Source organism: Abramis brama (genome assembly GCF_963993115.1).
Source record: "Abramis brama genome assembly, chromosome: 3".
Taxonomy (NCBI): domain Eukaryota; kingdom Metazoa; phylum Chordata; class Actinopteri; order Cypriniformes; family Leuciscidae; genus Abramis; species Abramis brama.
The window spans coordinates 27,459,855-27,484,453 of record NC_139965.1 but is presented as its reverse complement, the minus strand read 5'-3'; the positions used below and the strand labels follow the sequence as shown (position 1 = coordinate 27,484,453).

At 38.7% G+C, this 24,599-nt stretch overlaps 1 protein-coding gene across 3 annotated transcripts in view; it reads left to right on the top strand.

Annotated features, from left to right (window-relative positions):
• Positions 1 to 24,599, top strand: part of map2k5 (mitogen-activated protein kinase kinase 5) — a 62,345-nt gene that overhangs the window by 28,645 nt on the left and 9,101 nt on the right. For 2 of the 3 annotated variants that reach the window (XM_084108573.1, XM_084108571.1), the window contains exons 17-21: positions 2,839 to 2,868; positions 8,386 to 8,412; positions 8,737 to 8,769; positions 16,485 to 16,546; positions 24,189 to 24,234. In XM_084108573.1, coding sequence (XP_083964699.1) covers positions 2,839 to 2,868; positions 8,386 to 8,412; positions 8,737 to 8,769; positions 16,485 to 16,546; positions 24,189 to 24,234 — 198 coding nt within the window. Of the gene's footprint in view, positions 1 to 2,838; positions 2,869 to 8,385; positions 8,413 to 8,736; positions 8,770 to 16,484; positions 16,547 to 18,401; positions 19,515 to 24,188; positions 24,235 to 24,599 lie in introns of those variants that run through there. The other variant, XM_084108572.1, reaches the window with a different exon arrangement.

The following is a 24,599-nucleotide window of genomic DNA, read 5'->3' as shown; positions in this document are numbered from 1 at the left end:
TCTTATAAATGCCCACATATAGGGGTGGGCTCTATTGTGGTTAAGCTCATGTGATGCTGCTGTGTGGCACGGTCACACAAGCTTATCATTTGAATGTGTTTTTAGGCATTGTGGTTTAAAAACAAGTGATTTAAAACCGTTAAAGCGCAGTAAGCAGAGAAAGACAACATTTCGCTATATGCGCATGCTGTCAGAGAGAAGGTTTCTAAGCGCTGTCTGAAAGACACTTTCTGTCTGAAAGACTTGCCTTGCACACATAAAGCCGCTGCGCGTAAAGCGTGTGAGAATTGAACGGAGTTCTTTTTGCCGCCTACTTGGGCTTGAACATTATATACACATACTTTTGTGTCAAAATGACCATCTTTGAAAAACACAGGTATTTATGTCTTAAGTGAACATAAACAGTTGAGAAAGAAAATGCACGAGTGTCTTTAGCTTGAGTTTGTTTGTTTTTTACGTAGACAAGTATTTGTTTTTTGTGATATTAAAAATGGTGCCAAGAATTATGAAATTTCAATGTTATCAAACATTTTCATAAAAAGTTTATTTAAAGTAAAAACAACTATATAGTATGTGATATATATATCATCGTGAAATCAAATGACTCATATCGTGATATAAGATTTTGGTCATATCGCCCACCCTTACCCACATATACACATGGCCCAGCTTTCATAGATCGAGTGGACTGGTGTCTTAGTGTTTCTGCTGAGTGCTGTTGATAGTCCCTGCAGGCACCCTGTCCAAACAGATGTTGGCCTACAGCTATGCATGGATCACACTTGAGATCTCCCACTGACTGCTACACACACACACACACACACTCTCTCTCTCTCTCTCTCTCTCTCTCTCTCTCTCTCTCTCTCTCTCTCTCTCATGCTCTGCTATCCTTTTGGATCATCTCCCCTTGAATTCCCATGAGAGCATAGAGATGTTGTGGTTTCTTTATATATACTATAAATATACTATAAATAATTAATAAATACTATGGTTTATTAAAGAAGAAATGTGTGTGAGTAGTGAAACATTAAAGAAAATGAGTATACGTGTGTGTGTGTGTGTGTGTGTGTAACTGTGAAAGATGTGGAGTCAGTGTGGCAAAACGCTATCAATCACTCAGCCAGCAGAACGTCCAGTAATTAGAGTGCTGTGTTCTCTACTTCAGAGGTGTGTGTGTGTGTTCCTAAAAAAGAAGAGAGGAGAGGTGTATGAGTATAGCGAATTTTCTTTTTGTAATGGATGTTTTTCTAAGCAGAAACCAGCAGCATGAAATGTACGTATGAGTGGATTAGATTTTAGTGTGGTTGTTTGACTCGTGTACTGAAAATGCCGTGCTGGTAGTTCTCATTGGCTTTATTGATTCCCATTTTGTAATTGTCAACGCTTCTCATTGGCTGTGATGAATTGTTATTGTATCCCTTAAGTCAATCCCTTGATTGCATTTATCAATATTGTTAGATATTATCGGTGAGATGTTTAGGGTGGGAAATATCAAGGGTCATATGGATTGACATCATCATGAGTTGATGAACAGTATATTGATCTGATTATGATTTAGTATTGACCTTACCATGTTGTTAGGGATTTGATCGATTTCGTCTCGATGCCTGGAACGTTTAGGCGGTTCAGGTGAAGTACCTCTGTTTTGTTGGCAATATTCTTGACCAATGAACTGAAGTCACCTCCTGAACTGAGATGGGAATGCTTGATTTAATAAATGAATGCACTGTGGTTTGAGTTGGATTAATTTTCTAAATGTAACTGGAATGTAATCAAAGTATGGTTTGAAAATAGATAGACTTTTGCTTTTGGGTTTTGCTAGTTTTGCTGTGCTTTTTCTACATCTGTTCTTTGATGATCTCCAGCATGTGTTGTAGTCTTCAGAGATTAACGTCTGTTGAAGTATATACACCTGCTGTGTGCTGTGATGTAGGCAGGATTTTTCTAGGCATCAAAGTTTTCCATTTGTTTTTTCAGCGTGTCAATAAGAGATTCATTGCAAAAGGTCGAGTAAATGGCTTCATTGATTATAACGGGAGTTTACGCAAAAGTGCGGCTTTGTGTACCCTGCGTTGTAATTGACATCTTCAGTGATTATAATGCCAGAGATCTTTGCTCGCTTTCTGTATATATATATTTTTTTTTTTCATGCTGCTAACTACACATTGCAACATTTCTGGAATGACAACCATATTTAAATGCGTGATTGAATCCGATTGACAGTAATAAACCATAATAATGGATGGAACAAAATAGTATAATACTGTATGTCAAATTATCTTTATTAGTCTTGTGTCACACTTTTAAAAAGTAAAGTACTTGATTATAATTTTAACTGTAGTGTGTTATTTAATAGGCCTATTACATATAAGTTTCAATAGAAATGACATTAAAGGTTTTTTTAGTACCATAAATGCTGGTCAGTACGTTCGGTAGTACTCTTTAACTACATTTCCAAGACAATAGAATTATGAAAATTATGTATAAAGATCTTAAGGCCTACTTAAGTAGGTCAAAAAAGAACTCTAAAGTTTAATTACATTTAATATAAATTTAAACTTTTATACATTGTCATTTAATTGCAATTAACATGCCTGAAAACAAATCCCCTTCAGGTGTAACAATTCAAATACTGTGTGTAATTTATTATTAAGGAATTGATTTTAATATGCTCCTGTTAAGCAGATTTGATTGTCCAGAAACCCTGTTTGAGACATCGTCCATCATGGCTGTATATGTGAAAGTTCATGTACTTATGCAGGTGTTTGTAAATGTGTATGTGACTATACCTGTGTGCTTCATTAAAAGTTAATTTTCCCTCTGTTCTTTCGTTCGCAGTTGGCGCTTGGCTCTTTTCCATATCCACAGGTGAGTCTGCTTCATCAAACCAGATACCAGTTTAACCAATTTAATGTTTAGCTCTTGAATTCTCAACATTTCTTTGCCCTGGAGGCACGGAGAACAAATGTTCCCTCATGATCTCAGCGTATGGGCAGTAATTAATTCGCTGTTCGTCCCACAACTGCTCATCCCACCCTTGTTTACTCAGTTTACATTACATACAGTCCTGCTGACCCGTTCCATTCCTCAATCCCATCAACCCTGTAATAAGATTTCATGCAGGGATTTTTCAAGATTATCCCAGTTTAAGAATGACAAACCCGGATTATAATCCGGATAGATTTGGAGGGTTCCCAGTTTAGGAACCACATGGCACCAATGCACAAAGCATGTAAATTTATGGTGCCTGTTAGTGTAGGATGACATGGTGTAGACGTTGTGTAGTATATTTAAAGGTGCTCTAAGCGTGTCACGTGTTTTTTTGGCCAAATTTTTTTTGTCACATACAGCAAACATCTCCTCACTATCCGCTAGCACAATCAAGCACAATCACAGTCCCCTGAACACACTGTAAAAAAATGGAGACAGCCCAGGCTCCACAAACGGCAAGAAAAACAAACTGGCCCAACCTGGACCACAAAACATAACAAACAATGTTCCAGCCAATAACCGATAAGAATGATTTGGGGGTGGGGGTTGGGGGGTTAGTGCACGTGCACATGAAGGGGGGTGTGGGGAGTGAAGGACAGAGAAGTATGAAGAGGGAAGTTAGCTAGAGGAGAGATGTCCTAGACAACAATGACGACTAACGTTAGAATTATATTCTCTTGAATTTTGATATGGCCGACACACGACCAAAGAGACGACGTTCTGATGAACAAATAACAAAGAAGAAAAAGGAGAAGGAACACGCAAAGTCCCGAATTTACATCGGAAAAGCACGGAAGGGAGGGGGAGGGGACGGGATGAGGAGGAGGGATGGTCGAGCTAGCCTCCGTTTTGTTTGACAATACTTTGACGTCAACAAGAAGTGACGTCACCCAACATTGCTTAGAGCACCTTTAATGTACTTAGTTGTACTTATTTAATTAAACTGCCATGTTCGTTTTTTAACCGTATTTGCTAAATTACTTCTATTTTTAATTGAACAAGATCTTGTTGTGAAAGAAACTTGAATAAGTTAGATCTATAACGGTATTGTTTATGATTCTTAGCACTTAAACATCTCAGTCTTTTGTTAAAGGCAGTTCTGGTTCTTTGTAAACTGCGTTCTCTTTTTTAAAATTAGTTTATACATGTTAACACTTTACAGAAATGTTAATTTCATGAGGTATCATGAATAATACTTTTTACTAAATTTATTAATTTAGATTAATGTTAATGATCAAAAGTTACACACACTTTTGTATATATATGTATGTATATATATATATATATATATATATATATATATATATATATATATATATATATATATATATATATATATATGTATGTAAAAATTGAGCAGCGCAGCATTGCATCATTGATAATAGTAATAGTAATAGAAATATTAATAACAGCGCAACATTGATAATAATAAGAAATGTTTCTTAAACACCAAATCAGCATATTTTAATGATTTCTGAAGGATCATGTGACACTGAAGACTGGAGTAATGATGCTGAAAATTCAGCTTTGCCATCACATCAATATATTCAATTTAAAAAATATATTAAAATAGAAAAGGTTATAATATTTCACAATAATACTGTTTTTACTCTATTTTTGATCAAATAAATGCAAATGCAGGTGAGCATAAGAGATTTATAAATGCTGTGAAAGGATTGTTCATTATTTGTTCATAATGCCTTATGCATTAATTAATGTTAATACATTTAAAATGTAAATGTAAAATTTTACTTGAACTATTTAGTTTGATGACTTTGATTTTCAGATGCGTGTATTTAGAAATATACTGTATAGCCAATTCTGATTCAGTGCCCTATTTTTTTCTAATCAGACTCTCGGCTTTTAAAGTTCTGCATGTAAGTGCAGTGAGTTTAATGAGGGAAATGTTGACTAATGCTCAATAAATTACTCCCAGCATGCCTGTTGGGTTAATTAGCATATTAAAACAAAGCAGCCACTCAGGGCATGCAGGGGAAATCAGAAAGGAACATTTTGAGGCTGCATCTAGAGCCAAAGCCTTGAGCATCGTACAGTCACGGAGGCTGGGCTTGGCGTCGTGTGTGTTTGTGCTTTATCTCTCACATCACTTGATCCAAATCTATTGTGCACAATTGCAAAAGTTACTAAATAAAATTGATGTGCAATACATGAAATTTAAAGGACATTATGATGAGTGCTATGATTAATCATAAGGTCTAATACATTTTTAGTGTAGATATTTGTAACAGAATAGAAAGACAAAATATAGGATGAGCAAACTGTTTGAGATGATGAACAGTTGATGGGTAGAAAGAACATTAGAAGGCTAGAGGCCTGCATTTGTGTGTGCATTATCCCGGGGCCTGGAGGCTCGTCTCATGTGAAATTGTTTTTCTCTGCTCTCCAGCATTATCTATTAACAGGGCCATTATCATGTTAATCCACTGAGTATTATTACATAAACTAATGTATTCACATGTACACACAAACACTCCTTCATACACGCATAGTGTCTGGAACCATGATTGGATCTTTTAATGTTAAATATTGTACAGTATTTCTCTTCTGAAATTTGTCTTTTAGCAGTTGGCCTGTACCTAACCCATCAAAAAAAAAAAAAAAAACCTCATAGACCGCGACATGGGAATGTGTGAAATCCATTCAGGTCTGCGGTTCTTCTCCGAATGCATCATCATATATCATTATCAGTTAAAGTGATAGCGATTGAAACCAATGAATGGCAAAACTTTTTAGTTCTAGGCCCATAGTGCCAGAGGCATTATACTGAAGCATTTCATGTATACACACCCCATTAATTTATTACTTCCTCCTTTAATCTTTCTTACTCTCCCTTTTCTCTGTTCCTGCATTTCAGAATTCATATGGAATGAAAATGGAGAGAGAAAGAGAGAGAGAAGCATGAAGGAGAAAGAGGGAGGGGGTTAGTCAGTAAGAAAGAAAGGGAGAGCTAAACCTCCCACTGCTAGAGCGTTTTTGCTCTTGATGTTAATTTTCACAGCTCCATATGGTGCTGCAGACTCTTCACCTGCAGGCATCACACACACACACGCTTGCACACACCACCCAGCCAGCACACACGCTACCTCAGGCCTGGCCTGTCACTCACATCAGCCCAGGCATCTGTCTGTTCTCTCTCTCTCTCTCACACACACACACACACGCTCGCAGAGTCATTGTCCATTGTGCGGCGAGATCTCGAGACATGCCCGCTGTATTTCTGCATAAACTTCTGATGCCCTGCCCCCGCTCCACCCGCACTCAGAGCCACAAATCTGCCGATGTTTTGTGTGTGTGTGCATGCATGATTGCAAGGGTGTGTGTGTGTTTTCTATGTGTTATCTTGTCATTGATTATAAAAGGCTCTTTAATTTCGTCTCACCCCATGTTGGGATTAATTTGCATTCTTTGTCAGGAGTTAATGGCGTCTCCCGATGGCTCGCTCGGAAAATCTTTGAAGACTGCAGACTGGCTGGCGTGTGTATACAGCCTCCAGCGCTTCTCCTCCTGATTGATTTGTTGTTGCCTTTTCTGTTTTCCGGCTGTTTTGGTTTCAGCTCATTTTAAGTCCCATATTCATCTGAATATACTGTATGATTTTGCTCTCCCAGAGCTTTAATGCTATATTTAAGCAATATCACCCTAGCAAGAGTGTTGTTGTACAACAAGCTGTTGAGGCTGAAGGTAATCACAGCCGTGGCCATATTTATTATAACAGCACAATTTTGAGTGTGATATTGCTTTTATATAACATTTATATAAACTGTTAATATTGAGTAACTTGCAGTTCAGAAAAAATTAGGCCCAAGTGTTGTGTGATCACTCTGCTCTAGCTCCACTTCAGGTTTTTCATTTCCCACCACATGGTTGGTCACTCGTGAAAACTCATTGTGAGCATTCCTGGAGTGAAAGAAAACATTGGCCTTATCAGGCAAAATAACACAACTCTGCTTCCACTCCGCACATCTCACATATTTTGGTCTGGAACATTGCAAACAGACAAATGGAGCAATACAAACAGTATTTCACCTCACTATTATTGGTTGGACAATAATAAAAAAAAACATTGTTTGTTATTTAGCTCTTTTTTATCTATTCACAGAATTTTTTTATACTTTGAAACAGTTTTCATTCAGAAATCACTAGTACATTTCACAAAAAATTACAAAGAAACTAAACTAAGAAAATGAAACATGAAATTTCAAAGTAGAAAGACAGAAGTGTTATTTTCTTGTAAAACCTACTGAAATAATCATTTTATTTACTACTTTAGAAAAGCTTCTTTTTAAATAAATAAATAAAGAATAGCACTGCTTTGCATTTAGTTTCCATTTAGGAATTGTAACACTAACATTTAAAAAAGTAGCTGAGTTGTGTTTAAAGTCGTCTTGATTGTTTAGTGGAGATCACATTTAAGTATTTCATCTTACTCCAGTGGTTTAATTAGAAAATAGCGCATACGACAAATATTTATGCCTTTAATTGTCCTGTGATTGCCTTGCTTCGCAGTTTTAGGCAATGCTGTGTGTTATTTAGTTCCTACATTAAAGGTCCAGTGTCTCCAGGTATTTAAAGAGAGCTGGGCCGTGTTTAATTGAGAAAGAGAATCAATGACTTGCGTAATGTCATTAGAGTGGCCTCAGACCGTCAGCTGTTAGCTTAAATTATGTGGTCCAGGCAGAAAGTTTTGACCAGATTGTATAAGTGGAGCATTGGCCTCATGGAAGCATATAAAAAATATCACAGCAAAATATGGGAAAGCGTTCTCCATCTACTTCTTCGATGATCTCCCTCTCAGATGATTGTTGTATCCATTAAAGAGGTTGCAAAGCAGAAATTGAAAAAATCCTGAAGATTTTTAACTGGGACTCCCCTTTCCAACAGAAATGCTAAATAGAAACCTTATGTGTTTTATTGTTATCACATGATTATACATGAAAATGCTCATATTAATATAAAACAGTGCCTGTTTATCAGTTGTATGATTGTCAAAGAAATAACACACGCTTTGATCCTCACTGTCAACGTTTTGAGATATACAATATATCATGAATGTACTTGAGTCAAACATATAAACCTGGAGGTGAATAAAATGCAGGAAAATGACATTAATAATAATAAATAAAGGCTAGGCAAAGCTTATCCTAATTGAGGATCAGACTTTTAGTGACTGTGTTTTCATTATGTAAACGATGTTAACACATGATGCCCTTATATTGCCATCAGGGTTTTTTTTTAATCTTCCGCCTGTGATCATAAACATGTTCTGGTGCAATGCTTGTGATTGTAACATGCTAATTGGGTGTAGCTTGCTTTCGCTCTCGCTTACTTATTCTCACCTAAATCCCTTTCTCTATTATTTTTTTCTCCATACAGATTCAAAAGAACCAGGGCTCCTTAATGGTAAGTGTTTTTTTCCATGTATTTTCGGAGATGTAGGCGGCTCCTCTCGCAACCCCTCGCAGTTTTCTCCTCACTTCGCTTGGTTGCCTCCCTCGGAAGTTAATACCAGATAATAATACGCTCTGTCTTAACAGCCTGTATTCAGATTAGGTGCCATTAGAAATAAGAAAACATTACAGATCAAATGGCTTTTCACGAGTCAGAGTGCATTTGATTAAGCTGTATTGCTACCTGTTTTATTGCATTAATGATTTTATTTCCTTTGCACTGTAAGGACATTGTATGGGGTCTAATCTCTTTTTCTCCTACCCCCCTCTATCACAGCCTCTTCAGTTATTGCAGTGCATTGTTGATGAGGTGAGTCTGTGTCCCATGTACGAAACCGTCCCTAATGGGGTGGAAAGCTGATATTTTGTTTCCTAATGAAGCGAGGTGTATTATCAGCTAAGCTCAGGGTTTGAGCTCTGAAGAGCTGGAGCTGTCGAGAGCTCGGCCGTGCTGATGTCAAGGCCTTGAACAGAACAATTGGCTTAACTCCGGATTTGACTTGTAAAATAATCATAGTTTAATAAATAAGTTACTAAATTATAAATTGTGTAATATATGTTCTTATTTGTACAAACAGTGTTTGTTTGTCGGACTGTGTCTGCAGCTCAACATTTTTAAATAACTTCTTACTTTGTCTTTTTCTCTCTCTTCTCATTCTATCTCTTACACACTTGTGTAAAAAAAAAAAAAAAAAAAACGCACACACACAGTTTGCTGGTTTAATGTAGCATGACAGGGCTCTGGACAACTGAGGGTTATGGACCACAGAGTTGTTGAATTAACCTTGACATCCGTTAGGCGCTAAAATACACCCAGCTAAACCATGGCACATTTTCTCACCATCATCTTTTTGAGTTGGGTCAGGGTCAGTTAAACTCAGATATTCCTTGAAATAGATACAGCTCTGTGTTAAACTCATTTCTCTGATATAAACACCTTTCTGATATACCTAACTATGGCATGTATGTGGAGCATCTATGCAGTATTTCACCCAGTCAGGCTAGTAGTTCTTCAAATTTTTACTTTTATACATTTTTTGTTTTGCAAAGTTTGCTGCTTTGTTTCTTGTTTCACATGTTTCTATGGTATACTGGAAAACAATGATAAGCATTTCATAACTGTTAAAGGCATATATTGGCAAAAGCATTCAATATGTAAAGAGTCAATATTTACAGTGTTGACCCCTCTTCTTCATAACCTCTGCAAATTCGCTCTGGCATGCTGGATATCAGCTTCTGGGCTAAATCCTGACTAATGGCGATCCATTCTTGCCTTATTAGTGCTCAGAGTTTATCATAATTTGTGGGCTTCTGCTTGTTCACTTGCCTTTTGAGGATTGACCCTAGGTTCTCTGTGGGATTAAGATCAGGTGATTTTCCTGGCCACGGATCCAAAATTTCAATGTAATGATCTCAGAGCCACTTCATTATCACTCTGTCCTTGTGACATGGTGCTCCATCGTGCTGGAAAATGCCCGGATCATCCCTAAATTGCTCCTGGGTCGTTGGGAGAAGTTGCTCTTGCAGAGCGTTTTGATTCCGTTATTTATTCATGACAGTGTTTTTGGGCAGAATTGTTAGAGAGCCCACTCCCTTGGATGATCTCAGGATGCTTCACTTTTAGCATGACACAGGACTCATGGTAGTGTTCACCATTTCTTCTCCGGACAATCGATTTTCCAGATGTCCCAAACAATCAGAAAGAGGCTTCATCATAGAAAATAACTTTGCACCAGTCTTCTGCTGTCCAATCCTTGTACTTCCTGCAGAATTTCAGTCTGTCCTTGATGTTTTCTTGTAGAGAAGTGGCTTCTTTGCTGCTCTTTACGTTGTCCAAAAGTCTTGGCCTCACTGTGTGTGCAGATGCACTCGCACCCACCTGCCGCCAATACTGAGCAAGCTCTGCACTGGTGGTGACACGATTCTGTAGCTGAGCTGAGCTACAGAATCAAGGAGACGGTCTTGGCGCTTGCTGGACACTATGGGACGTCCTGAAGCCTCCTTCTATGCAGTTGAACCTCTCTCCTAGAAGTTATTGAGGATCCAGTGTCCAGTTCTTTTTGATTTCCTTGCATATGAGGCCATTTTGATGCAAAGCGATGATGGTTGTACACCTTTCTTTGGAGGTAACCATTGTTAATATAACCAGTCCTACTCGACCCGCTCCGAGCGGGATGTGAATCTGGTCTCCGGCGTGGGAGGGGGGTGCGCTTACAAGGACACAAGACCACAGCCTCTAGTGTCAGTCGCTAGAGTGCCTCTTGAGATCAGGGGAGTGAGGTTAACACGCACAACTCACTCCCAACCGGTTCAACGGCACCAAATGTAACCGGTCCTACTCGACCCGCAGGAATCAAACAGGGGCGCGCAAACAAGGACTTTAAAGACTGCAGCCTTGAGGCCAGGGGAGTGAGGTTTACATGCACAGCTCTCTTTTATTATCAATTTTGAAAACAGTTATAAGAACAATTATAAGTTATAAGAAATGTTTCTTGAGCAGCACATCGGCATATTATAAATCTATTTTTATTGATCTCACTTTTTAGTATCTCGCGGCATGAACATTGCATTTTTAAGTTCAAAATTCAGAGCATTCAAACCCACATTCTTTCCCATTCTGTTGTGCTCTCTCTGGCGATTATACATTTGTTGTTGTTCACTCAACAGCAGCCCTACACGTTCACCCCAGGACACCATTTGCTTTTTACTTGTAAAATAAAGATGGCAAGATAACTGAAACATGATCTGGCTGTATCTCAGCAAACCTCAGCTGATTCTGTCATTAAATTAGCAGATCTGAGGAAGTAGGAGAAGGTCATCTTTTACCACACTTAACACTCAAACAATCCCCAAATTTGCATCGGCCTCCTCAACATTTAGTTAAAGCCCGTAGGCCACGGTAACTCCGACATTTAAATACGCATTCCACCGCTATGTGAGTAATTAATAAGTAATTGTGTTAATTGTGTGTGTGTGTGTGTGTGTGTGTTTGTGGGGGGGAGCCTCTCCCTTCTCCTCTCTGCTTGAGCTACTCACTGACACATGCTAATAACAGAACGCCACAGAGAGATGGAGAGGGAAGCATAAACACACATTAAACATACCGAACGTGTCTTTTCTGCTATAGATTGCTGCACGTAATTAATAATTAAACGGCCGCTCGTGTAATGAGTTGACCCGTGTGAACTGTTCATTACTCACCCGGCAGAGGCATCACTCAAACTATTTTCTGCCGTGCCCTTCGCTCCATCTCCCTCAGGCCAGAGAGCGCGCCGCCACGCTGCTGCCGACTGCATTCAGCTGACCAAGGCCTTATTACTCACTGCCACTGATTTACAACCTTCGGAGAGAGACAGTGAGAGGGAGCTTGAGATGGGAGTTGTGGGTGCTCCCCAGGACCTACTTTAAAGAGTAATCTAGTGCACAGACCGAGAAAGAAGCAAAGTGAATGTGATGGACTGAAAGAGCAGGAGAAAAGAGAACATTTAGAAACTGTACCTGAGAGAATATGAGAAACAGGCAGAATAAAGAGAATATCCACCCGAGAAGGGCATCAAGACCCAGTCTATCAGAAAAACGGGAAAGAATATTCTGTGGTGTGAATGTATGATCTGAGACCCATTAAACATGAGCTTACCATCAGTAATGATGAAAATCACTAGATGGCAAAGAAGTGTCATGAAGTACACGGGAGAAATTCAGGAAGGTCAAAGGTAGTTGATCTAGTAATCTGACCACTTGTACTTAGAGAGGATGTGGGTAATGACAGTCTAGCTTGTTTGAAGGGCATTGTGTTTGAGTATGTATGGCTGGTTTCCATGGTGACCTCGGTATAAATAATCAGCTGCAAGGTCTCAGAGGACTCATGGGAAGGGTGAATAAATGGCTAAATGAGGTGAAGCACGCCAGAGCTGTTTTTTGTCCTCTTGTTTACTTTCTCGCGATCAAGTCCAGCCCTGCTCAGTGTCTTGCTGATTTGTAGAGCACTTCTTTATAGGAGACGCTCTATTTCAGATCTGCACGGCAGCCCATCTTTAATTGTCCCTCTTTGCTCGTGTATTGAAACAACCCTGATGCTTCTAATAAGACTCAGGCTTAAATTCACCTCTGTAATTAATGATCTAATTTTGCCTGATAATTGCTGCTGGGCAATTACATGTATATTTACTGCTGGTATTGTGGAGGAAGACGGGCCGTGGTCTGGCTCTGTTTGTAGTGTTGGATAATGGCAGCAAGCTGCATAATGTAACAGTGCTTTCATCACCATCATCATCATCCTCCTCATGCAGCCGCCACATCAAAGACCCCCAAATGAAGGTGTTTGTGCGCCCATAAGTGTATGTGCATCTGTTTGTGTACGCATACGTGTGTGAGGCTGAGTGCATCTCGCTGTATTTACATGTGCCTATTTACAGTTATGCGTGCGGCATAAGTGTATGTGCAACTGTTTGTGTACGCGTATGTTTGTGAGGCCGTGTACATCTCGCTGTATTTACATGTACAGCATTTAAAGTTATGCGTGTTGCTCTGAATCTGTGTTTTTGGTCCAGGCATGGGACATGTATGTGTACTGTGGCCTCCAGGCTGTGAGTCTTGGCTGCGTAATGATGTATAGCTGTGCTTGTTCATTTGAATAGGTGTTTGTTTCACACTCTCTAGAAAATGACTAGGGTGATGTTGGCACCTAAAAAGAAACATTTAGGAGCCAAATTATTTGTTTAGATGACTAATTACAGATTTAATAAACATGGTATTCAAAAGCACTTTAGTTCACTTCCTACTTTCCACGACAATTCTATAAACAGTTAGGGCCCCATTTTAACGATCTGAAACGCAAGTATCAAGCGCGAAACGCAAGTAACTTTGTGGGCGGGTCTTGGGCGCTGTTGCTATTATACCGGCGGGATAAATGACTCTTGCGCCCAACGCAAATCTAAAATGGGTTAGTCTGAAGTAGCTTCATTATTCATAGGTGTGGTTTGCTATTATAACGGCGGATTTGCCAGGTGCACGCCAGGAGCGGTTCACCGCCGAGGAGACCGACGTTCTCGTCAGGGCCGTAAAAGACAGAGAAGTGACATTGGGGATGGGAGAAACCCACCCAAATAAGCTTTGGTTAAACAGGCGTATAATAATTTGGGTAAATGTGTAAGCTAGATTTATGCATATTTTTTTCACATCTTCATGGACACCACAATGATTTCCCTTGTGTGTTAATATTTTTCCTTGTAATAATGTATGATTTGCAAAAATGAAAACTGCAGCTTCTGTGTAGATGAGAGAATCAAAGTGTATGCGCGTTTTGCACACGCTACATTGATTATGGCCAAGCATGCGCCCTTAAAATAGCATCTGAATAACATGTGCAACGCGGAATTGTTTTCTAAACCTGCAAAGTAGCACCAGGGAACGTTTGCGCCAGAACACGCCTCCTCTTTTCGCTGCACCGCCCCCGGGAGTGCAAGTTCACTCCTTAGTTTACCGGCATTCGTCTGTGGAGGGAAAAGTCAAAATAGGAATGATACATGCGTCGGTGTACAAAGTCAATTGCGCTGGGTGCAAGATAGGGCCCTATGGCCTTGTCCACACGAAGACGCTTTTAGCTGTATACGTAAAATTTGAGCGGCATCTTCTGTTCCTGTTTTAGATAAAAAGCCAAGTCTAACTTGTTCATTGTAGCGGCCAAAGCCGTTTCAAACAACTGGTATTCATCCATAGCCGTCTTGCAATGTTTACTAATGACTTCGACGTCACAGCGCTGTCGTCATCTGTTTAGCTCGCCTCTGGCCCGCCTATATCAGATAACCCGATGTGACCAGAGTATAACCAGAGTAACTCGCTGAGCAAATTCAACTTGTGCTCTCACGAGAACTCTGGATTACCCATAGACAGTATATAAACTGGACACAGCGACCCCATAGGTTTCAACGGAGAGAAGTTGAAGCACATTAGAAGCAGTCACTTCCTGATTGCCGAGCGTACTGCGCAGACTCAAACTGAGCTTGACGACGTGGATGTGACGTGAGCAGCCTGCCTGACAGTTGTAAGTTTTCTAGTAGCCGTGCCAAGAGAAATCGGAACCATTCCCTTCCGAATCTCGCAGAGACGGAGAGTGTGAGTAGGAGCTGTCCATGAGCTAGGAGCAGGAGCAACGTCATGACTCTCTATGGGCTTCTCCCTTTACTTTATCGGACTTTATGCCTCCACGTCCCCCCGATTGATTGCGAGCTTCTCTTCCTGTCTCTACGGTAATTTCCAGAGAGTCGCGTGGTTATGACGCAATCGTTAGCCTACTTTTACAAAAACTGCTTCTACGGGGCCATAACGTAAGATACAAGGTAATGGAGCCTTTTATACATTGTTGTGTTTCTTTAGAAATAAACAATGGACAAATGGAGTCTTTAAACGCCTCAGATGTAAAGTTATTCGCTGTCAAAGTGACGCGAAAATGAATGGGAGTCAATGGGATGCTAACAGCACGTGAAGGCTTGTTAGCCAATGGCGGCTCCCGGGGGTGCCTTCAAAATAATATGAAACCCTGACCGCCTGGGATTACCAGGGTAGCCTTTTATTGTATACAGCGCACAAGGTTTATGCGCATGCTCCAAGTCTTCTTCTCTGTTTTTAGTGTATCTCTGTGGCAGAATTACAGCGCCACATACTGGTCTGGCATGTATAATACATAGTTTTGAGACCGTTTCAGTGGTTTCGTGTGTACGCATAAGATGACGCCGTGTTTACGGAATGTTTTTTTTTTAGAAAGCTCTGGCTTCGTGTGGATGTGGCCTTATATAATACTGTTTTTCTAGTTGTGTTTGTACTTTTTATGCTGTCACTCTAGTGATCATGATTGTATTTATCCGTAAAAGCTCTGAATGAATCAATGACTGAGTCTGATTCACGCTATAAGTTCTGCGTAAGTTTGTGTTTGTGAATCAGTCATTAAAAAGAACCAGTTCATAAGAGTTGAATTAGACATCATGGCTGTTAATGTACACAAAGGGTTTCCTGACTGTCACCAATGATAACTAGATTTTAGTTTTTTTGTTGCATGCATTACCATTTTAATCACAATGTGGAGCCCTGCAAACCCAAAACAGCAGATCAGATTATTTATTTCCATTATCCGTTCTTGTTTTGTAAATGGCATTTAGCTTGTATTGTGCCGGAGAGGTTTCCTTTAATTCCAACTGGCTATTAAAGCAGTTTCTTCTCTTTGTCCCTTGTCTTTTTGTGAAAACAGAACACTTTCCCTTCAGATACATCAATCACAAACACCTTGAATCTCAATTCTGTCTTTAACGTCAAGGCATTTGAGTCTGTGTAACATGTTGATATAATCATTTCTTTCTTTCCCAAAGGTCATATTCTTTTAAATTATTTTACAAATAAATCTTCTAAATACAAATAATCTTTTCTTTGAAACAGGCCATATTTATCTTTCTTTTCTAGTCTTAGGCTCCATTTTTCTGCTAAAGATTATATTACAATGAATGTGTCAGTTTGATCTCAGTGGTGTCTGAATACATGCATTGATGCAAGTGTCCTATTCACACAATGTCTGGAATTTGACTTTTTTTCACTTGTTTCATTTAGTTTCAGTGTGTCTGTCCTTTACAAGTGGCTGATTTAATTTGGTTACCATTTTAACTATTTGGAGGTTGAGGTCATAACTAAATGTTCTTATCAACTGTATGCTTTCTGCTTCAGGAGCCCATGAATGGCTCTCTTTCTCCAAGCTTTTTGTCTGTTTGTTCCATGTTCTGTGCATCAGAAATCTTCGACTGTCTAACAAAAGGGGTTCAGGTGCTTCCAAAATTGAATATACAAGGCTGCTTTTGACTTTCCGCACATATAATACCTCATTATGGATTGTAACCTTTCTGCAAGGCCACACAAAACCTACAATTATAAACCATAGATTTTTGTGTGAAGTATAAACCTGTTTATATTTTTTATTATATTTTGTGGATGTTTTTGTAAATAATGATTCTTGACAATGTGTGTATATTTGTTTATTTTTAGGATCCTCCCGTGCTTCCAGTTGGCCAGTTCAGTGAGAAATTTGTCCACTTCATTACTCAATGGTTAGTGTTTCGAACCGAACACCTGTTTCTTCTCTTGTGCCTCTAATAAATAAATAAATACATATCATGTTGTGATGAATTTGCACTGATAAATGACAATAAAAACTATGAAAACGTGTGATTCAATAAAAAATGAATTCAGGACATTAAAAAAAATACTTCAAATATACACTCACCTAAAGGATTATTAGGAACACCATTCTAATACTGTGTTTGACCCCCTTTCGCCTTCAGAACTGCCTTAATTCTACGTGGCATTGATTCAACAAGGTGCTGAAAGCATTCTTTAGAAATGTTGGCCCATATTGATAGGATAGCATCTTGCAGTTGATGGAGATTTGTGGGATGCACATCCAGGGCACGAAGCTCCCGTTCCACCACATCCCAAAGATGCTCTATTGGGTTGAGATCTGGTGACTGTGGGGGCCATTTTAGTACAGTGAACTCATTGTCATGTTCAAGAAACCAATTTGAAATGATTCGAGCTTTGTGACATGGTGCATTATCCTGCTGGAAGTAGCCATCAGAGGATGGGTACATGGTGGTCATAAAGGGATGGACATGGTCAGAAACAATGCTCAGGTAGGCCGTGGCATTTAAACGATGCCCAATTGGCACTAAGGGGCCTAAAGTGTGCCAAGAAAACATCCCCCACACCATTACACCACCACCACCAGCCTGCACAGTGGTAACAAGGCATGATGGATCCATGTTCTCATTCTGTTTACGCCAAATTCTGACTCTACCATCTGAATGTCTCAACAGAAATCGAGACTCATCAGACCAGGCAACATTTTTCCAGTCTTCAACTGTCCAATTTTGGTGAGCTCGTGCAAATTGTAGCCTCTTTTTCCTATTTGTAGTGGAGATGAGTGGTACCCGGTGGGGTCTTCTGCTGTTGTAGCCCATCCGCCTCAAGGTTGTGCGTGTTGTGGCTTCACAAATGCTTTGCTGCATACCTCGGTTGTAACGAGTGGTTATTTCAGTCAAAGTTGCTCTTCTATCAGCTTGAATCAGTCGGCCCATTCTCCTCTGACCTCTAGCATCAACAAGGCATTTTCGCCCACAGGACTGCCGCATACTGGATGTTTTTCCCTTTTCACACCATTCTTTGTAAACCCTAGAAATGGTTGTGCGTGAAAATCCCAGTAACTGAGCAGATTGTGAAATACTCAGACCGGTCCGTCTGGCACCAACAACCATGCCACGCTCAAAATTGCTTAAATCACTTTTCTTTCCCATTCTGACATTCAGTTTGGAGTTCAGGAGATTGTCTTGACCAGGACCACACCCCTAAATGCATTGAAGCAACTGCCATGTGATTGGTTGATTAGATAATTGCATTAATGAGAAATTGAACAGGTGTTCCTAATAATCCTTTAGGTGAGTGTATATACAACCCCCATTTCCAGAAAAGTTGGGGCATTTTGTAAAATACAATAAAATCAAGAATCTGTGTTAATTCTCTTGAACCTTTATTTAACTGACAAAATTACAAAGAAAATATTTCCAATATTGTTTAATTTTGATGGCTGCAGCACACTCCAAAAAAATTGGGACAGAGGCAGATGTTGTCACATCACCTTTCCTTTTAATTACAATTTAATTATTTGGGAATTGAGGATACTAGTTGTTGCAGTTTTGCAAGTGGAATTTTTACCCAATCTTGCCTGATTTAAGAGATCTGCTCAACAGTCTGTGATCATCGTTGTCTGATTCTCCTTTTCATGATGGGCCATACGTTTTCAATAAGAGACAGATCTGGACTGCAGGCACATCCACTGGTGAAGAGTGTCTAGAAACCACTCGGTTGTAGCACGTGCTGAATGAGGCCTGCCTTTGTTTTGCTTCCCAGGAAAGATGTCATCCTGATGCCATTAAATGTCTCTCTACAGTCCCAATATACAGTACGCCTCCATGTCAATGGTACCTTTACACACATGCAAGTCACCCATATCATTTGCACTGAGGCACCCCCATACCGTGACAGAAGTTTGCTTTTGTACCTGTGATGAAAGTGATGAAGTGATGAAAGTCTGGATGGTACTTTCGTCTTGGGGACTGAGAAGATGTCCGTTGAAGCTGAAACGTGGACTCATCTGACCACAGCACACATTTCCACTGTCTTTTAGACCATCTGAGATGAGCTTGGGCCCAGAGAACTTGGCAGCATCTCTGCATTGAACAGATGTAGCTTTCTCCTTGCATAACGGAGATTCAAGTGGCATTTCTTGATGCAGCGTCAAACTGTGTTAAGTGCGAACTGTTTTCTAAAGTACTTCTGTCCTGAGCACATGTGGCTGTATTTAACATAGCAGCATGATAGTTTCTCATGCAATGCCATATGAGAGCTCAAAGGTCATACACATTCAACTGAGTCTTTTCACAATATTATGTATGGTAGATGGTTAAAGACATAAATTCTTTGCAATCTTGCTTTAAGAAATGTGATTTTTGAATTGTTTGACAATTCTCTCATGACACTGAGTACAAAGTGGTGAGCCATGACCCATCTTTGCTTGCTGAGAAGACTGAGAAAGTCTTTTACACCCAAACAAGATACCCTCACCTATTACCAATTCACCTGCTAATGGTGTTTAAAATACGGTTTAACTTGGATATTATATAATCTTTTCAATTTTATTTAGCCTCTGTCCCAACTTTTTTGGAGCGTGTTGCAGCCATCAAAATCAAAGTTTGTTTATATTTACAAAATACAATTATGTTGGTCAGTGAAAACATTGGAAATCTTTTCTTTGTACTTTTGTCAGTTAAAAAAAGGTTCAAGAGAATTAACAAATCACAGATTGTGGTTTTTATTGCATTTTACAAAATGTCCCAAGTTTTCTGGAAATGGGTTTGTAAATATATAATTTTAAAATCGTAATATTTCACAATATTGCTTTTTACGGTTTTGATCAGTCATATGTTTTTTTTTTTTTTATCAAAAAAATACAGCATTTTCTTTAAAAAAATAAATTAGAAAAATCATACTGAGCCTGTGAAATCATGTATAAAACATGTAACATGCAGTGATCCAACACACAATAGCCTTTCCTGGGTCTACACACCAGACAGTACAGCAGTTAGACTAGCTATACACAACAGTAAATATTTATACAACATCTGTCCCTGGTCTGCTGACCTTGCTTTCTCAAACACATCCGCACTCAAATTTGCCCTCCACAGGTCATGCCCCAAGAAACCAGAATTCCCCACCAACCTCTTTCATGGTTTCTCTGGCGCTCTGGGCCTGTGGGCATGGTGGGTGAAGCCAGATGTTTTGGGATTTGTTTAGCAGCTGATGTTTATCTGCAACACACTTTATTTACACAAACAGGTCACCTGGCTCACTAGTGCCACCCTGCCTGGTACTGCTCTTCCAACATCCTTTTCTATTATTAGCCTGCTCTGAGTGTGTGTCATTCATCATGGTCCAAATGGGCCCCTCTGTAGGCTGCTCTGTTCCTATAATCCCTCCCATTTCTTATCTGGGTCAGCTTGACTAATTTACTTGCACATAGGTGTGATCTGTGCCAAGGAGAATTGATAATTACTTACCTCTCCCTTTATCACTTTGTGATGCAGTTATATTAACCTCAACAGTACAATGATAAAGATGATGAGAAGATAAAGATGGTGTAGAAGATATACTGGATGCAAGATCTAGGAGCTTTGTAGAAGGCATTTATTCAGAAAAATTGGATTTACGTCTGTATTTAATGAGTTCATTATATTAAGAAAACATACTGTAAACTTTGTTTGAAATTTAAACATCCTCCTCAGTCTAAAAATGATTGTGTTTTGACACTAAACTACAAAACGGTTTGTTCTCATTCTTGGTTTTCTTGTGTCAGAAACCCAAGTGCATAAACGTGATTTGTTTTGCATGTTAATCACACTTATTAGAGAATCGTGATCTCCATTTTAAACCAATATTATTCTCAATAAATATAAATTGATTCTCAATATATCAAGAATCGTGCAGCTCGAATGCTTATTCAGTGATCAGAAACTTAGCCTGCACAGTCACAGTGACATAATATAGAGAAAGGAGATATGATTATTTACAAAGTCCCAAAGAGCGAAGATGAGAGTAGTTAAATGAGAGTAGTTTTATATTTTCTGATTTCACTTTAATTTGAAAGTTTTAGTGATTTTATTGGGGGTTTTTTTTATTTATGTGTCTGTATACTGTTCTTTCTAGATCTAGTTTTAATTTTTGATAAGAACTTCTTCATAAGAAGAAGAAGAATGTAAAATGGATTGTGAAATAGCAGAATGGAGAGGGTGAAAGTTTTCTTTGCAGGTTCATGGATAGTGTGGTAGACTTGCCATGGTATAAACCTTATGTAACCCCGCCCCTTTTCAGCGCTGCGCTCGTTGTCTTTTGTCTTCCGGTCTGTATTTTCACAGCGATTTTGCGTGTTTATTAATGAACGGCTCGTTTTAAAATCTTCCCGGTCGACTGACATTTGTTTAGTCATCTGCTTTAAACATTACAGTCCTCATGATAACTTTCGTTAACTTTCATTAAGTAAATCCACTTCAAAAGCGAATTACTCCTGGACAGCAATGCCATAGAAATATACTGAGCGACCGCAAAAACGGACGTTAAAAGACAATATTCTAAAGATGGCGGCGCCCTAGTTTCTCTGGCGCATAAGGTCTATACAGTGATGACAGTGGATAATTTTATATCAGGTAAAAGGGGAAACAATATGACTGAACATTTCCTACAGTATAATATCCAAAATATCCAAAAACCACTTGAACAATATTACATATTTTGTTGATTTGTGTACTTACATTATCCCAAATATTTCTGAGAATGTTTAAATCCAGAGAAATAAGCAGTTTTAACCAGGACACGGACTGTGTCTGTGCGTCGGCTATCAATATGTCACCCGCGTTACTCTCGATTTCCGAGACCACCAAAGACACTTTAATATATTATGTGTTTTATTAGACAGGTGAGCAACTGTTCGGATAGATTCATCGACAGAAAACTAATTGTTATACAGTGGCGGTTCTAGACCACAGTAACTGGGGGGGCCAGGCAGGGGCCACTTGTGCTTTTAGGGGGCACACCTTTAACATTCATCTTAACCTATTTTCAGTATTATTTCAAGTCATTTTTCACCATGTCATGCATGACTGCAATCTCTAGAAAAAGCTAATAAATTATATTAGCTAAGCTAATAAAACAATTTCAATTCAAATGAATGTTTCATTATGTTTAATTGTAGTGTGATATAATGATCAATAATAACATATTTTTAGCATCTAAGCACATCTAGGCACTTTTTTACACCTGGGGTGGGCGATATGGCAATAATATCATATCACGATTTTTTTTTTTTTCAGGAAAATCATGATTTTATCACGATTCTTTTTTCATGTTGGTTTTACTATTTTGCATGTGACTGAGCATTACAGCCAAACTAATGTCCCTATTTTAAAAACAAAGCCTTATAGGTAACAAAATATAGGTAACAAAATATAAAATAAAAAAGAATGGCAGACATTTAGGCCAAAGTGGTGAAGATAAAAATCTTTGTCACTATTTTCTTTGTTATTAAAAATTAAGAACAGAGATACATATTACACATACACAACTTAATATACAAATGAAATAAACAGTGCTTTATTTTTTTCAGCTATAGAAGTATTTAACAGTAGAATTGAAGAAAGTAATTAAATGAACAAATATGAAAATAAAACACAACAGACTTAAAGCTCCAGTCAAGAGCAGTGAATGATTTCCCCTGTGTGTTTTGTTGTTTTATTAACATTAAAGGGATAGTTCTCCCCCCAAAAAGTCATAATTTACTCTCTTAAGTTGTTTTAAACCTGAATAAGTTTCTTTCTTCTGTTGAAAATAAACGTTATTTGAAAGAATGTGAGTAACTAAACAGTTGATGTACCCCTGTGACTTCCATAGTATATTTTTTTCCTACTATGTATGGAAGTCAATGGGGACCAGCAACTGTTTGGTTTTGGGTGAACTATCTCTTTAAGGACAAGCGGCAGCATGTTTATTATTAGGGCTACTGTCTCTTTAAGAACTGCACGCGACGCGTCTAATATACACGCATATGACAAGCAGATTTTAATTAATTTTCTCTGTTTGCTTTCACTTTAGACATAACCAACTTTATGTAAACATTGTCTGTATTTGATAGTATTAGCGCAATATAAGACTCAAAAGATGACTTAGTCCAGTAACAGGCTTTTAGTGCATGTGCGCGTCGAGTGTACGCGCTCAGTAAAGCGCATATTTGAGCAGCGTATCAGCAGCGAATGACATGTTTAACCGGCAAGGCTTTAAAGCACATACAAATAATGAACTTTTGTGAACTGCAGTGTCCCGTTCCTCTGCGTTAACATTTGATGTGAATATACGTCGTGCTGCAGTGTAGCCTATAGATGAAGGCGCCGCAACTGATAAAATGCGCAGTTGTTTGGTGTGATTTTACGATTCCAAATTTAGGGGGGCCAGAGGGGGCTCTCATTAGCAATCGCTCCAGCGGCCTCGTTCTGCTCCAACGGCTTTCGTAACGTTAATAAATCTGTAGTCGCCTATTAAAGAGTTTGCGATGTATGATAAATTAAAGCCAATGTTCTTTCCCGACACATCAAAATTACACTAGCAACACGGCACGTGTAGGCTACTGACACACAGGATGTAACCTTTTTTTTGACAGGAACAACTGTGCGAGGTCAGAGGGGCAGCACAAAAGTGTCCGTGGGTTCTGATTTTAAATTCAGATTTGTTGTTGTAGGCTATTGCACAACAAAAATGGCCTCTGAAAATATTGACGAATTGTAAGCATAGGGATGTCTATATTGAGCTTAAAGAAAATGTATGTTCACACATTAAATATTATGCTTGATGTATTATAATAGAGGCCTTTATGTACACCATGTATACTGGAGCATGATTAAAGTTGGTTCTTGATGAAATGGCAGGTACTTGAAAAAGTCCTTTAATCTGGAGTTCATTTAAAGATTGGTAACCCTGAATTAGCTGTTTCTGGCTGTGTGTAGCACATGCTACTATAAAGTCTGCTATGTTGCTTTCAGACTGAGTGACTAAAGTTTATTTTTTTCTAGCCGCCCATCCCTTCAGTCTGACCTTAACAGTTGCAGTGGCACATTTCAACATGGATTGTTTTGTAAACTTGTCTTAAGTGGTTGGCATTGAAGACGATGTGCAGTGCAAATTCAACGATACTGAACACTCTTTTCTCTTGATAATGATAAAATGATAAAATTCATGTATCAGTCCTTTAAAAGTCTATATTATGCACTTAGACTGCCTTGGGATTCAGTGTTAGTGTGTTTTCAATACATTGGCAGCTAAATGATTTAAAACGCATATTGTGAATATTTTGTGTAAAATCCAAAACCAATATCACTAAAGCTTTAACTTGTGAACACTTGCCATCATAATATTGAGTAAAATTAGTCCTCATGTGATTCTGGTAAGTCAAGGTTTATCCTCCTCAAACACATCTCTATTCATTATCAAGGAGTTCTGACATGATTCGTTTGCTTTCATGCTTTTGAATTAATGGTGGAGGATTAATTGCTACATGCATCACATTTATAATTACCTCTTCTGCTTTTGTTCTCACAGTATGAGGAAGCAACCCAAAGAAAGACCAGCTCCAAACAACCTTATGGTGAGTTTCTTTTCCTCGTTTTTTTACATTTCCCCCCAAAGTCAGAATAAGCCTTCAAGAGGATTATAACATGAAATGGAAATTATTTGATGGACAGAGTAAGTGAATGGGTGTATTTGATGGTAGGAATGCTTTTGTTGGTACTCTGTGTAGGGGTTTGTTTAAAACCTTGACCTTTTGGTTTCTTCTAGTTTTTGTTTGAAAACTACATATATCCTATTTTCCATACTCCACTAAGCTACACCATGCAAGTTCTATGACTGTCAGGCTATTGATTTTAATTTTGTAAGTGTTGGGTAACCTTTGACACTTCTGCTGTGGATTCAGTTGAGGAAGGACAAAAAACAGCTGTGTTCATTAGTTCT